At 37.2% G+C, this 15,078-nt stretch overlaps 1 protein-coding gene across 1 annotated transcript in view; it reads right to left on the reverse strand.

Moving 5' to 3' along the window:
- Window positions 1-15,078, reverse strand: part of LOC145680577 (uncharacterized) — a 264,515-nt gene that overhangs the window by 38,342 nt on the left and 211,095 nt on the right. Inside the window, exons 3-5 of the mRNA XM_081751222.1 lie at window positions 14,268-14,446; window positions 4,910-5,151; window positions 2,449-2,614 (exon numbers count right to left, since the gene is read on the reverse strand). Of these exons, the coding sequence (XP_081607348.1) occupies window positions 2,449-2,614; window positions 4,910-5,151; window positions 14,268-14,446 (587 nt within the window). The remainder of the gene's footprint in view (window positions 1-2,448; window positions 2,615-4,909; window positions 5,152-14,267; window positions 14,447-15,078) is intronic.

Consider the following 15,078-nt stretch of genomic DNA (forward strand, 5'->3'; position numbering starts at 1 on the left):
TTTAAGTCTTAACATCATTACTCTATAATCAACAAATTTTAGTTTCACTATATTTTCTTTTAAGCGCTTAGCAAGAATTATTCCCGCACCATTTTGACCATCCTTTTCATTACTTGAGTGAGATATTCTATGTCCTTCACTTTTCAACTTCTCATTACCTCCCTATCTAACTTCACAAACACCTACCAAGTTAAGATTAATTTTTTCTTTAAAATTTTCGAACTCTCTTCCGTGTAACATGGTACGTACGTTCCATGTTCCTATCCTAAACCTTTTGCTCTTGCTTCTCTTTCTTTCTCTATCAATCTTTCACACATTGTTACTCTTTTGTCCAATAGTTCTTCCCAAGCCATACCCCTCCCGGGGAGCCGAATGGGGGGGTATTTTACCTTTGGAACTATATTTTGACTTGCGAAAGCTCATTGTAAAAGCGAACTATACATATTCTCTTGCTGCTGTAAGCAGCTAGGAAAAAATAAGAGTAGTGTGTTCCCTTTGCCTTCTTCCGCGCTGTATCCTAGCCATTAAATTTATTCTGACCGTACCTGAGACCGTACCGTTCAAATTTCAGTACCAATCACTATGATTTCCATCAACTTGCTTCTGGAGAACTGCTGCCTTCTCCAAAATGGGTCAGGTAAGGTAAAAAAAAAAAAAAAAAAAAAAAAAGACTCATTGGTGCCCATGATTTGACTCCGGGCAGCAAGAATCGCCGTCTGGAATTATGCAGTCCCCTGAGTGTGCAGAATAATTTCTGCATTAGATTGTCACGTCTAATGAAAAACTAATCTAATACAAACAATCATAAATGGCCAGGACAGTAGTTGATCGTGATCAACATCCACGATAATTTCCTAAACCTGTAGAAAGTATTGTTGCTGGCATGGTTGTCTATCGTGGAAGTGATACATCATATCTTTCTCTGATGAAGCAGAACCATCACTTCAGATCGTTACAGTGCTGATTTCCATTAAACATACGGCAAACTAAGGAATGATCAGAAGTCATGATACCTTCATTTTATATAACAATGCAGAATTACATATCGCTTTAAAAACTTTGTAAACTCTCTACGAGTTGCAATATAAAACTTTTTTCGCCGTGATGGCTAGGGATAGGCACCAGAGAGTTTGAGCGAGTTTTCTTTGAAACTCGACTCCAGAATTCGGCTCCAAAAATTTCCTCCAACTCCACTCGAAACTCTATTCGAATTCTGGTCGAGTTCCGAGTCGAGTCGAGCCAAAATGAGCGAAATCCTGTGTGTAGTTTCAAGTACTCTCTTCAAGTATCCTGTATAAAGTAAAGACAATATAATTATTATCAATGATACTACTACTACTACTACTACTACTACTACTACTACTTACTTATTATTATTATTATTATTATTATTATTATTATTATTATTATTATTATTATTATTATTATTATAACAACACTGTGTATAAACATAAAGGAAAGGCAGCCAACCCCTGTAGTTGTGAAATCTAGGAGGCAAGGACATCGTTCACGAGCGGAGGAGGAAGTATTTGGGCTCGAGCTAATAATTGTTAAAAGTTACAGATCGCCGGCCAAACATGTTCAAAACTACTCGGTCCGGGTTTAGAGTTGTAAACGGTTCGAGCAGCTCGGCTCACAGCTCATTCACTAACGAGCCGCATCGAGAAATGAGCCGAGCCAACAGCTTATCCAATCGAGCCGGCTCGAACCGAGCAGATGGTTCATGCCAAACGAGCCAGCTCGAGCCATGGACCCAGTTGAGCCGAGCCGAACTAAGCTCGTTCTAAAAATCTTTTGTCGTTTCATTATCCAGACGAGAAGTGTCTCCTCTAGTGAGCAACATCAAAATATTCCGCATTACTGCTTACATTTCTCATGGCTTTCGCTTGCCAATCTAATCAGGCCATGATTTCAAAACGAGTTAAAACGAGCTGAACGAGCGAGCCATTTATCAAACTCGACTCGACTCGAAACTCGATCTCAAGAACTCGGCTCGCAACTCGATTACAGAAAATTATCTTTGACTCGACTCGTGCCCATCCCTATTAATAGCAAAAGCATGTGGAGGAAATTACTTCTACTAACAGGTAGTACCTTTCATTTCTCGGCCTCTAAAAATGACTCACGTCAAGCAAATATTTCAATAGCACAAAACTAATATATTTTATTTTAGTAAAGGACTGATAAGTTGTTTAAGTAAAATTTATTAATTTTACAGCTTCTAGATTGTTTACAGCAGCACAAAATATATTACAGTAGGAGAATTCATTTACTCCATTTCCTAAGTTCAAATTGAAAAAGACAAATTTCAGACTCTACACGATACGGAAGTTGTGTGTATGAAATAAAATTTCCCCTAAATTTATTCAATTCTGCACTATAAATAGGAACCAAAATAAACTTTAAAATTGACTAAATTATTTGATATCATCTTCTGAAATGACTTACAGGGCTGAGCGAACATTTGAGCTCCTTGACAGCCACTTCGGTGCCGTGAAGAAGTCCCCTGTAGACCCGTGACCATGTTCCTTCCCCTACTAAGGTGTCATGGGAAATGCCCAATGAACCGGGATCAGTGTCCAGTTGCCACAGAGGGTCCACTGCTGCAGCGTTCCTGTAAAGGATGAATAATGATATCAAAGGTATTAAAGGAATAAGCACAAAATAATAATTACAACATGCACTTCACACAAGAAATCATTAACAAAGAATCTTCGAAAAGAAGTGAGTCTATCTATAAAGAACTTGCACCAAACACTTTAGAAATGTTATGAGTACTTATCAGCTTCCATAGATACTAAAGCTTGCTAACCTTGAACAAAAACAACTTTTTCTTGGTTATCATACGAGTGTCATTCACGAACAACTTCTAAGAAGGCGTGCTACTCTTGGAATATTTTCTTTTAGATCTTGCTTTATGGCCTATATATTACTGTGGATAATTGCTCTTCTGGAAAATATATCTCATAACCGCACATCACTCATGTGGTTCTCAGTTGCAGAGTCCGCCATTTACACTATTTACGCGCCTTTGACTACTACTGGCCAGCCGGTATAAGGCGGAAATTATATATGTCGAGGTTGATGCAACATTATGGTGCGGACTTCATTCTATTGCGATAACATCGTTTCAAGGAATTCTTACATTACGAACCCTCATAACTATATCCTTTAAAACAAAAATATTAAATATAATAAAAGAAAAGTTAAACACAATTGAAAATAAGAGATGAAACACAAACAGATGTAAAGTTTGAAGGCTCTGTCGTAAGACGTTCATCGATTGAACCTTTCCGCAGCATAACTCGATACATTCGATTGAGTTCGTCAAGAGTAGTCGATACGAGAGCTCCTCTAGACCACCTTATCTCTACGACGGTAACGTAACTGAGTTTGCCGATAACACACTAAAGATTTTACAGAATATAGCTTTTTCTCATTCATTATATTTCAAACTGCTTGCAAATGAGATTATCTAATAGCAAATGGGATTGGAGCTGGGTTGTACTAAAGTGTCGTATTTAACTGCTTTGTCTGCATATGTATTTTCTTAAATGTCAATAGGTCAGGCACCTCTCAGACAACAATGATACAGTCTTGCTGTTGTAAACATTAGCCTCTCATCAAAATGTTTTGGACAAAAGTGTGCTTTGACAAGCTTAGGAGTCGGTGAAGAAAAGTGCAAACGAAAAATTTAGAATATGGTTTAATGTTTCTAACTCAGAGGTGAAAACTGAACGTAGGCGTTGGAGACTACAATGCATGCGTAGATGTTGAAAATTATAGCTTCTGCTCAAGTTTCGTGCCAAGTTTGATTTTTTCATTTCCCACCAATTTGAAATGCTAAATCCGAAAACGAAGGTTACCAAATTTGATCCATGTGTCTTCAAATCTGTGGTAGACATGCATATGGCGGTAAATAAGAATCACACCCAACCACATAGATGGTTTTCAATAGGCGTAAAGCTTAACGCCGTTTACAGCAATTTGATATCTCAAACCATCTCGGAGAGATATGAAAACCACAGCCAGATAATACTGCACTGCTTAAAATGGCGTATTTGTAGGAACTTCTAAAAAAGATTGTTGTTTTGTAGTTTGTAATTACAACACGTTATCGCAATTACATAATTTTAAGCTGTATTGCAAACTTTAATAATGCTTATCGTATCTCATAAATGGTTTGAGATATAAAATTGCTGTAAATGGAATAAAAATCTTTACATTACATTTAGTGAAAACTATTTATATAATTGAATGTGTTATTTGACTAAGCATTTTTTCCAAATAGAACCTTTTGAAAGAAGTCAATATTGTCAATCTCGTGTAACTTCATTTCTTAGGAATTCGTCGTATCATAGTATTCAGAATAATTGCATTGCCATTACCATGTCCGTCTCATTGCGCTATTACTGTTGAGTTGATTTTGAGTTTAACGTCCCTTTCAGCACCGAGGCTACATGGGACGGGACCTACTGATTAACGAGGAATCCGAACCACATGAGCTCCCTCCGGGAATCGAACCTGGGTCTCCCACGCCAAAGGCGCGTACGCACACAGCTTAGTCACGGAGGAGCTCACTATTAGTGCTGTAAAAACCTCTAAAATTTGGATGTTTGTCATACTGTTTATAACCTTAGTTATAACCTGTTTATAACCTTAGTTATAACCTGTTTATAACCTTAGTGACCTTAGTTTATAACAATGAATAATAAATGAAATATTGTAACTTTTCGTTTAATATGTAAGTTTGAAATACGTAATAACCTGACATCTATCATTTAAATAAATATAACTTTAGGTTAGGTTGGCAACACTGTTAATCTGGTGGTATTGCAGGATGTCAAACAATGTCAACTATCTTATATATTATTTTTAACGGACCTTAAGAATCAGGGAATTCTCTTACCTTCTTCCCAGAGAATTTCTTCTCCTCCTTTCAGGGAAATTTCCTCCGCTCCTGTTCCCTGTACATGGTAGACTGCTCAGCGAGGCACAGCGTGTAATGCGGCCTTTCTCAGAACCAGAGCTATGCGACGCTGAACTACTCGTTACGTGAACTTTTAACTCCTGCAATAACTCATGTAGTTCAGATGTCGCCACTGCATAGTAACTCAGGTTGCGCTTTTGTAGACGACCAATTCGCTTCAACTGAAACAGATGATGGGAAATTAATACAATTGTAATCGTAATAAGGTAATAATATATAATACATTTCTCTAGTTTAATAGCAAGTGGTTATATCCTATATTCAGTGGAAGAGCACTTATCATAGTGAGTTGATATGCAAAGACCTTTTCTTTCAAGCATAATGATTTTTAATGAGTTGGCCGATTAATTACAGCAATAACAAATCACTATACCAAAAGTAAGTCGTCATCTATAGATAAGCTGTTTGACATAGAAAAGGCATTTGATAAAATCCATCATAAAAGATTAATGGAAGAGTTGGAAGAGGCGCGTAACGTATTTGCAGACTCAAAACTATCACAAAGGGTTATGAATGTCATACACCAAAGAAACGTGCATTGGTCTATATTGGAAATTTGAGGGGTACTGAAGTATGTATAATAAACTCGCTTGTAAAAGAACCTATTTTTTTTTCTTTCTTATAACTTGGCATATAACAGACTTGATATAAGCATAACTGTTACCATAATCATCGCCCGAATGGTAACATCGTACCGTAAATTCAACGAAAAAACGACGTGCTGTACGAGGGGGTGCTGGTAAAGATAGAGCCTTACCAAGAAAAATAGAGCTAGGAAGCTGAAATTAGCAGGGCATATAGGGCAGGATCTGTATAGACTATGTAGCAAAATGCAATGTCCTATGATATTGACATCCTTTTCTTTTTCATTTCAGAAGTGAACATGGCAACACCTGTAGCAGGCTTCAGATCCTCCAGCAAATTCCAGGCCTGAGGAGAATATGACCGTCATGAAGTTTCTCTTCTTCCAAGGGAAAGGTACGACGCAGATCTACGATTAAATGAAACAAATTTTGGAGGACCGTGGGCCATCATATGCAACTGTCAAACGCTGGGTGACAAACTTCAGAAATGGCCATTTTGTGTCTGATCCCGAAAATGTGTAAGCCATCCAGGACATAATAAAAAAAGATCGTCGAATATCAGCCAAAAGAATTGCTACGTGTTTGGGCATATCACGTGAAAGAGTTGATATGATCTGGATATGAGGAAGGTTGCAGCAAAGTGGATACCCAAACTTCTGACGAAGGAACAAAAGCAGGAAAGAGTGAGAACTTCGCTTACAGTTTTGGAACATTTTGCAAGAAGTGTTTTTTTTAACTCGTAACTGGTGATAATACGTGAATCTATTGTTATGATCTCAAGACTAAAGAACAGTCTAAGGAATTGAGGCACAGTTCTTCTCCCCGGCCAAAGAAGTGCCGTGTGCAAAGGTCTGCACAGAAAGAAATGGCAACAATCTTTGGAATAAGGACGGAGTTCTGCTCGTAGACTATCTTCCAATGGATGCAACAATTAATGTAGCATATTACCGAGGTCTCTTGAGGAAGTTGCACGAAAACATCAAGGATAAACGTCGTAGAAATATCTCCAAAAGTGTTCTGCTTTTGCACGATAATGCCTCCACACACACGGCATTTGAAACACAGAACACATTGGCCATCTAGACTTTCAAGTGTTGAATCATTCCCCTTATTCGCCTGACCTAGCTCCATCCGATTATCATCTGCTCCCGAATCTCAAAAAACATCTCAAAGATCATCTTTGTCAGAGTGTTCAAGCGGCAGATGAATGGTTAGAGCAGCAGACAAAATGCTTCTATTTACAAGGACTTAAAAAGTTGCAGGACAGATGCATTGACCTACTAGAAGAATATATGAAATAGTGTGGGAGTTTCAGCTCCTTAGGTCAATTTTTTCTTGGTAAGTCTCAATCTCTATCAGCATCCCCTCTAAGAATTAGTCTTTAAGGGTTCAGGTAAGGAAAATCAGACTTAGCATTAATTCGTATTGGAATACTTAGTATACTTTTAGACAGCTGAGATAAGAAGACTCAGAGTTATCATTGATTAGTACTAGGTACAAAAATCTGGTTGATTCACACGGGACGGCAACGATCATAAAAATTATTCGTTTCGAAGGATTGTTTGCTTCATTAATCTGATTAATGAATTTTTTTTCGAGCAGGAGAGTGAATTATTATATATTATTTATTTGGGATCGTAACAAGTCTTATGCGAGAGTAGTAGGAAATTGGGGATGCACGCACTGATGAACTAACATTTGATCGAATTAAATGAACAGATTCATGTTTATACTTTTCACGTAAGAATTTATTCCCTTCCTACTGACAAATAAGTCTATTGGCCTAAGATGAAAGTTATATCATACTCAGAGAGACTTTGTGTACATACCACTTTTCCTGTCCTACCGGGCCCACTACTTCTTCTTTTGTAGGACGTCTTTCACTTAGGATCACTAAGACGACGGACAGAGGTTCTAACGAGAATCATTCTTAGCCTTACTGTAGTCTGGATTTTATTCAGAAGTCACTTCCTAGGTTCAATTCAGCAGTTTTCTATCATTGAACCCGGCAGTACACTAAAGAATGCGGAATCCAGACAGGGTGGTATGATCAGGACAGAGCAATGTACTCAGAAAATACAGTAAAACTTCAATGGATCGTTCTCTCCAAGTATGATACAAACAATATATATATAGGGTGGTAAGAAACTATTTGAGCAAACTTCAGGAGCTGATTTCCGACACTGAAACTAGCAAAAAAAGTTCTCTGGAATTTTGGTCAGTGAGGAATAATTTCGGCGATATAAGGTACCGAAAGCGCGGGAAAAATGAACTTCAGAGGGTTGTAATTCAAAAACAACGCAACGTAGAGAGTGCGGTTTAGAACATGACACTCGAAGCCATACCCGCTCGATTGAAAAATGTATGTTTCAAACCTCCGCAAGATGTGTATGAGGTATTCCCCAAAGGAACATAGGGATTACTTGCCAGGTTATAGGGAATCCATAAGGTCCTTTGGGGAATACCTCGCACACGTCTTGCGGAAGTTTGAAACATACATTTTTCAACCGAGCGGGTATGACTTCGAGTGTCATGTTCTAAACCGCACTCTCTACGTTGCGTTGTTTTTGAATTACAGCCCTCTGAAGTTCATTTTTCCCACGCTTTCGCCACGTTATATCGCCGAAACTATCCCTCACTGACCAAAATTCCACAGGACTTTTTTGCTAGTCTCGAAGTCGGGAATCAGCTCCCGAAGTTTGTTAAAATATTTTTTTTACCAGTAACGTAGCGTGGTATTCCGAAATGGGGATGCCAAAGTTAGTCACTTGTGTGATAAAATACTGCTAAAATTAGCAATACATAGCTATACAGATGGGAAATATAGGGTTGTAAAAAATTTAGGGGGGAGGCTCCCTAATTGGTGGCCTAGTGGGGTATACAGAAGCAAATGCGTGGATTACGTCAGAAGCCAATAAGCAATTGTCTCAGCTTCTTCTTACCACTACCGTGTGACAAGAAAACTCGGCCCCGCTGTTGTATGAACATTGTTTCCAGTATAGTTCCCTTTATTTCTTTCTCGTGGGCAGCTTCTTTCTCCGCATACCATACTTCAATCTCGTTCTTTAAAAAGTCACCATTAGAAATTTGTCATCTTGAGTCCGAAACTCAGACGCCCATTCGTGAATATGCGACTGAGTGTATACGTGTATCATTTGAAGGTGTAAATAGAAAACACTTAAACCAACTCTGGGGGCCAGTTTCTGAGTATGTATTTCGTTGTCAAATATCCAGATACTGAAGGCAGGGGCGCAAATCTGTCTTCAACATTCGGGGAACGGGTAAGACCGTTCCCATTTTTTAAAGCGATGTTCAAAATATTTATGAAGTTGAAAAACAATGCTGTGGAGGATCAGAGTTGTCTTCAACATTTGGAGGAGGGCAGATTTGAGGCTTACTCTTGGGGGAGGGGTTATGAAACTCATATTATGGTAGATGAATCTGATTTATGAGGTGAACCTGTTGTATATTATATACCAGGTGATGTAGATAAAATTGTGATACTTATCAAGTGTCGTGAACACATTCTGAAATCTGAATACATGCATATTTATAATTGATATGTTTCTATTTACGCATCCACAATGCTCCACATTAAAATTTTAGGACACATGTTTTGTAATAATATAAATAATGACTTCCCCAAAACTATGAAAGAAAATCAACTATGTATGGCGCAACAATACTCTTATTTGAGCAAAATTATGATGATCACAATAGCATTATAGGAATCGTTACAGGAATTAAACAAATAGTTGGAAATAGACTAACAATAATAAATGATAATGAAATATTAAAAAACACAATTCTTTTTTTAAAATGAAACATGTCAAAGGAAACAATTTCATCCCACTTTCCTTTGTGGCATTCGGATACAAATCATCACAATTTCAAATCGGGTGGAAGGGACATGTCCCCCTCATCTCCTCGGGATATGTGCTAATGACTGAAGGGCCCAAGCAATCTTTGTGAGGGGCGAGAATGCTGACTCTCTTGGTCTACCAGATCGGTGACCGTGATTCTACAGAATGCTTTATATTTATGCTTGTGTGTGTGAGCTCCCTCAAAGAGTTTCTGGCCACGCCACTGGACATACTATGTATTTATGATGAAGATTAATAGTTTGCCTTTAATTACGATTACAATTACGATGCATTTAATTACGATTAAAGCATAACTATTTTTATACTATTATTTACATAACCGACATGCTTCAAAAAGGCATTGAACTAGCAATTTCTGTTTTGTTCTCTTTCCTTGACGGTAGCGCTCGTACGCTCTGTACAGAAACTATAGCTTAGTTCAAAACAGATAGAGTTGGAAATACTTGAAGATATGCCAGCGTATATCTAAAGCAAAATGTAGAGTTGCAAGGGGTGAAGGGAGTTAAGAAAGCAAGTAGTTGCGCATGCGCACTCCACAGACAGCAGACGAAAACCCCATTTCTTGCAGTAGGCTTGGATGCCCAAGGAACATAGCATACGACAAGAGGAAAGAGAGGAAATGTGCATCTGAGTGACGCGCATGCGTAGGTTCCGCTTATCAAAGTAAGGCGAGAGAGCACATCCAGAAGATTGCAGTGGAAATAATTGTGATAATTACAAGCAAACAATTTATATACAATGAAATACGTATTTTTTTCTTATTAATAGGGCGTACCGGCATTCCCTTACGCTACGCCGCTGTTTTTTACCACCCCATATATGTATGTATGTGTATGTATGTATGTATAAAAGAAATAGAAGGTAAAATAGCGTTACAATTATTATAATTATTTTGATTTTAAAAAATAGATCGCTGTGGACTGGTGTAAAATAATTAGTTCCCGTCACTGATTTTAGACCGATGTACAATTGTATAGTGGACAATAGTACCTAGCAAATAAACCTATAATAGCCTTCTCTGCTAGTGTAGGTACACAAGATAGTGGGTTCGACTCCCGGTGGGAAAGCATTCGACGTATTACGGTGGTTATGACCCTATCTTAAACTGTAGGCCCACGTCTTATATAGCCTCTGTGCTAAAAAGAGAAGCTAAATTTCATAAATAAAGCACATACTTTCTTTGAAGCTCCCCCCAAACACACACATTACTCAAGGCTGAAGTTGGTTCTGAGTAGAGAAGTAGTGGAGCCAAACAGTACACAAGTATATGCTCTTAGAAATTAGCCTTTTAATCTTGGTCGTTTCCAATATTAGGCAGTAGACCCATTGGAATGCCAGAAACGAAAACACAACAAGCATATTTCATGAATCTCAAGTAAAGGATGATTTCCCAGAATTACAGTATTTTCACCCTAGTAATTGACCCGATTAGGGAGCCTAAAGTAAAGAACACATCAGAATCAAGGAAAACCGGCAGTTTTTAGCAAATTAATGTATAACTTCTCCTTTTTAAAAGAATTCAGTGGAATTTTCACCTTCTTCTGCTTTATTCTGTTAGACCCAATGGGAACCTGAAAAAAAACAACACGCCATACATACTTCATAAAAGTAAATAAGTGGGTATTAAAAAAAAGGTAATAAATAACTTTTAACTACTCTGATGAGGTATGGCTCCAGTCGTCATATGTTTCTCTCTAAATTTAAAGGTGCTTCCAAGAAATGTGTCGCTGGACGTTCGGAAACGATTTATTAAGACTCGCTTTACGGATCAGAGACGTGGACATTGAGAAAAGCTGAAATATCTAAGCTGGAAGCATTTGAAATGTGGTGTTGGCAAAGAATGCTATGCATATCATGGACCGAAAGGAAAAGGAATGAAGACATACTAAAGGAAGCTAATGAAGGACGAAAGATCATGAATTTAATAGGAAAAAAAGAAGAAACAACATGCTTGGTCATCTCATTCGGCACTCTGATTGGATCACTGTGCTGATAGAGGGAAAGGTAGAAGGAAAACCAGGATAAGGAAGATCAAGGATAGAATATCTAGATGCAGATACGAAGAAGAGACCTTATCAAAATATAGAACAGCTCTCCCAAGGGAGAGAAAAGTTTTAAAATGTCCATGTTGCCCACAAACCAGTGGTTGAAGCGAACAAAAAGACAATAGACGAGGCTGGTATCTTGTCTACCCTCGCAGTTTGGCGTGAACTATCATTGTATTAATAGAAACAAAAACGAATATTGAAACGTTTTGCAATGTGAGTTATTTGAGATCTGGGATATCCCACCAGAGTGTAAGCCTAAATGTATTTTTATTGAATGTCGTGAATGATAAACTCGATTTTAGTCCTCGATTTTGTAAATATCTCAAAACGACATAACAGTTGGTACTACCCTTAGAGAAGATTTCCTTTTGCGACTAGCTCATCATCAAATGGGAACAAAGTTACATTTAAAAAAATGAATACATGAAACTGTGCAAATTATCTTGATTGATTGATTTGGAGTTTATTGTTACTTTCAGAAGCGAGGCTATGTGAGACGCAGACCTACAGCTTGGCATCCGAACTACATGAGTTCACACCGGCAATCGAACCGAAGTGTACAAATATCTGTTAGAGTGCGTATGATGGGATTAAGATTTACTTGAAAAGGCCTAGATAAGGAATAAATATACAGGAAATTGTTCAGTTTCTGTTCAGAGTGCAAATGAAGGGCACAAAATTGAACAAAACTTACTCATGTCCAGATGTTAGTTGCAATTTCTTTTTATTGAATAGTCTCTTACTAATTTTCAGTTTATAATGGAATTTGTATGAGATGTTTAAATAATTGAGGTTATCAGTTGTTTACCGGGAATGAGTAAAGTATAAACTGTATGTGGCTTTATATAATGTTGGTGCAATATTAAAATAATTAATGAAGATGATTAAGTACAACTATTGCTTGAGGCATACTCTAGAAGAGGTTGAATATTAACTAATAAGTTCTTGTAATTATGATTGCTTATGGTAAAGAATTTTTAAATAATTGTTTAGCAGTTCAGTAAAGATTGATTTGAGGTGCAAATTAGTTTTGAGTAAATCCACATCCACATTTAAAGTTTTTTTTTCTAACAGATTGCCGCATAAAACAAATCGTAGGCTCATGACAATTATAAGCATGACTACTCCATCAAATGTTGAAACTTTGGACGATGAGGAAAACTAGCTGCAGCTTTAGGCTTATCTAGAAAACTTCGAACAAATGTGTGATGTGAATCAAATTCCAGCTGAAAGGAAAATATACGCTTATTTCAGTCATGGAAGCAAACACTTATTAGAAGATAAGAAACATATGCTTTCCAGCTTTGCCTACCAGCAAGAAGTTAATGCTAAGCTTTAAAATGTTAATGCTTGAGTACTATGGATTAAGAGGAATTAAATGCCAGAACACAATATCTTTCACAAATTAAAGCAACTGACTTTTCACTATCAGTCAGTTTGTAAATAACCTTAGGAATCAGGCTTCGTTTTGCAAGTTCGATAACTGGATCATTCATTGAGGGATCAATTTGTGTTTGGCGTAAAAAGCAAATCAGTAGAGACACAATTACTAGCCGCAAGAAACGCCACCGTTCAGCAGGCCATTGAGATCGCTACAGTATGGCAGTTGAACAAATAGAAGTGCAGCTAAATGTTTTTCGTACCAAGCACAATGAAACAGAAGATATGCATACATCCAGTGTAATGAGATCAGTAGGTTCCTCCCATACTTCTTATAGTCCCGTGAAGTCTTGCACTTCAACACAAAGCGAATCCAAGGCATTGGTGGCAGCTTCACCTTCTACTTCATGCTGTTGTCAACATAAGCATTCAAACAATTCTTAAGGAACATCGTCAACATCTCCAGCAGCCTCGAATGATGGCAAACATAAAGACGAGATAGATCGAATTAAATGCAAATGGCGTCATGGAATCTATGAGAAAGGCAAATATCAGGCATGCGAGCAGAGTTGCTTCTGATGTTCGTCTATGAACTAATTTGCGCGACATGTGCCCAAAATGAGATTAGTGAAATGTCTGAACAACTATTAAACGCTAGGATTGCTCGAGAAAATAAAATAAAATAAAATAAAATAAAATAAAATATAAAAAAAATAAAATAAAATAAAATAAAATAAAATAAAATAAATAAAATAATAATAATGCAGAAAAGCATAAAAGGGAAATTTCTTGTAAAATACTATAAATTAATATATTCTGTAATATATAAGGAAGGAAGCCAAATACACTCTCTAGGCTGTATGCTGTCCCAGGCTTTAGCCTACTTAGCCTACGCGTTTAGTCAGGCCTGAATCAGCTACTAAATAAATTCATTAGGTTTGTTTTGATGCTAAAAACATGTAAGTCGGAAAGTTCATTTCTCCCTTAATGTCCAACATTATCTATGAATCAACCGTCATATATTTGCACATGACCATTCTTAGGATACTCAAATATTTCTTGTACAAAGTTCCACCTCGTATTAACTGCTAGTAATTCTCACAAAAGTACATACATTACTTTTATTCCTCGTCCACACTAAAAGTAATTTGGTTTCCACTCATCCCGTAAAGGATCATTTCCTTCTTTTTTAACACAGATCTGTCATTTTTTACGTTTTCTGTCATTTTTAGTTTTTCATTAAAACTATTTTTTAAAAGAAACACGAGACTATGGAAATTGTAATGTAGAAATTTTAAAATGCAAATTCGCAACAAAACCTCTATATTAACTTGCATACGTTTGCTATCCCAATCTAACCTGAATACAAGATATTTATCACCTTTACTTCCATGGCTCCCATAATGTCTACTGGATCCCGACATTCTTTTATCTCTGACCCAGACAATGATGACGCCTTTCCTCTGTGTGGTCTTGACCTCTCGGTTTTGAACCCGCGGACTTCTAGACTGGCTGACGACGCCACTGAAGACAAAGAACTTCCACAGCTCTTCACAGATTCTACAAAAGAAACAAACAAAACAATATTAATAATAAATTCTGCTCTAACTCATAAGTCATTGTTAGTTTTATTTCTAATGTTTTTAAGTTTCCAATAATCTGCATACCAATCATCATTGAAATACAGTGTATTCCAAAAAGAACCATCCGCTTTCCAACAATTGTAACTATGTAGTTTTTTAATCCATTTTGAACCAATAATGAAGGAAGGAATTCTTACGTTTAATGATGTTGCCGATAGTTTGCAGTAGCGCTCTTTCTTCATCAGTCAGGTTTGTCAGGATGGTGACTGCACAGCAGAGATCATTTTGTGTTTTATACTTCGCGAAAACTGTTCAGAGTGTAAGTCTGTAAAAACTGTTCAGAGTGAATTTTGTTGATAATACCCGGGCGTTAATGTTTCTATTGCCTAGAGCAGAGTTTCTCAACCTGGGGGGTCACAAAGATAAGCGGAAGAGATTTCTTGTATCTGCTTTAATGCTTACAATGGAAGAAAGACAAACTGCTTTTAACCGTTTTTGGTAATACTGAACACATACATAACAATGTACCAAATTCACAACAATATTTCTATGAGATAACTCAAAGTGGCGGCCTCTGGAAAATTAAAATACTCAATATCTGTTTTAACA

The sequence above is a fragment of the Thermobia domestica genome, chromosome 3 (assembly GCF_964235325.1).
Source record: "Thermobia domestica chromosome 3, izTheDome1.hap1.1, whole genome shotgun sequence".
In the NCBI taxonomy this organism is placed as follows: Eukaryota; Metazoa; Arthropoda; class Insecta; order Zygentoma; family Lepismatidae; genus Thermobia; species Thermobia domestica.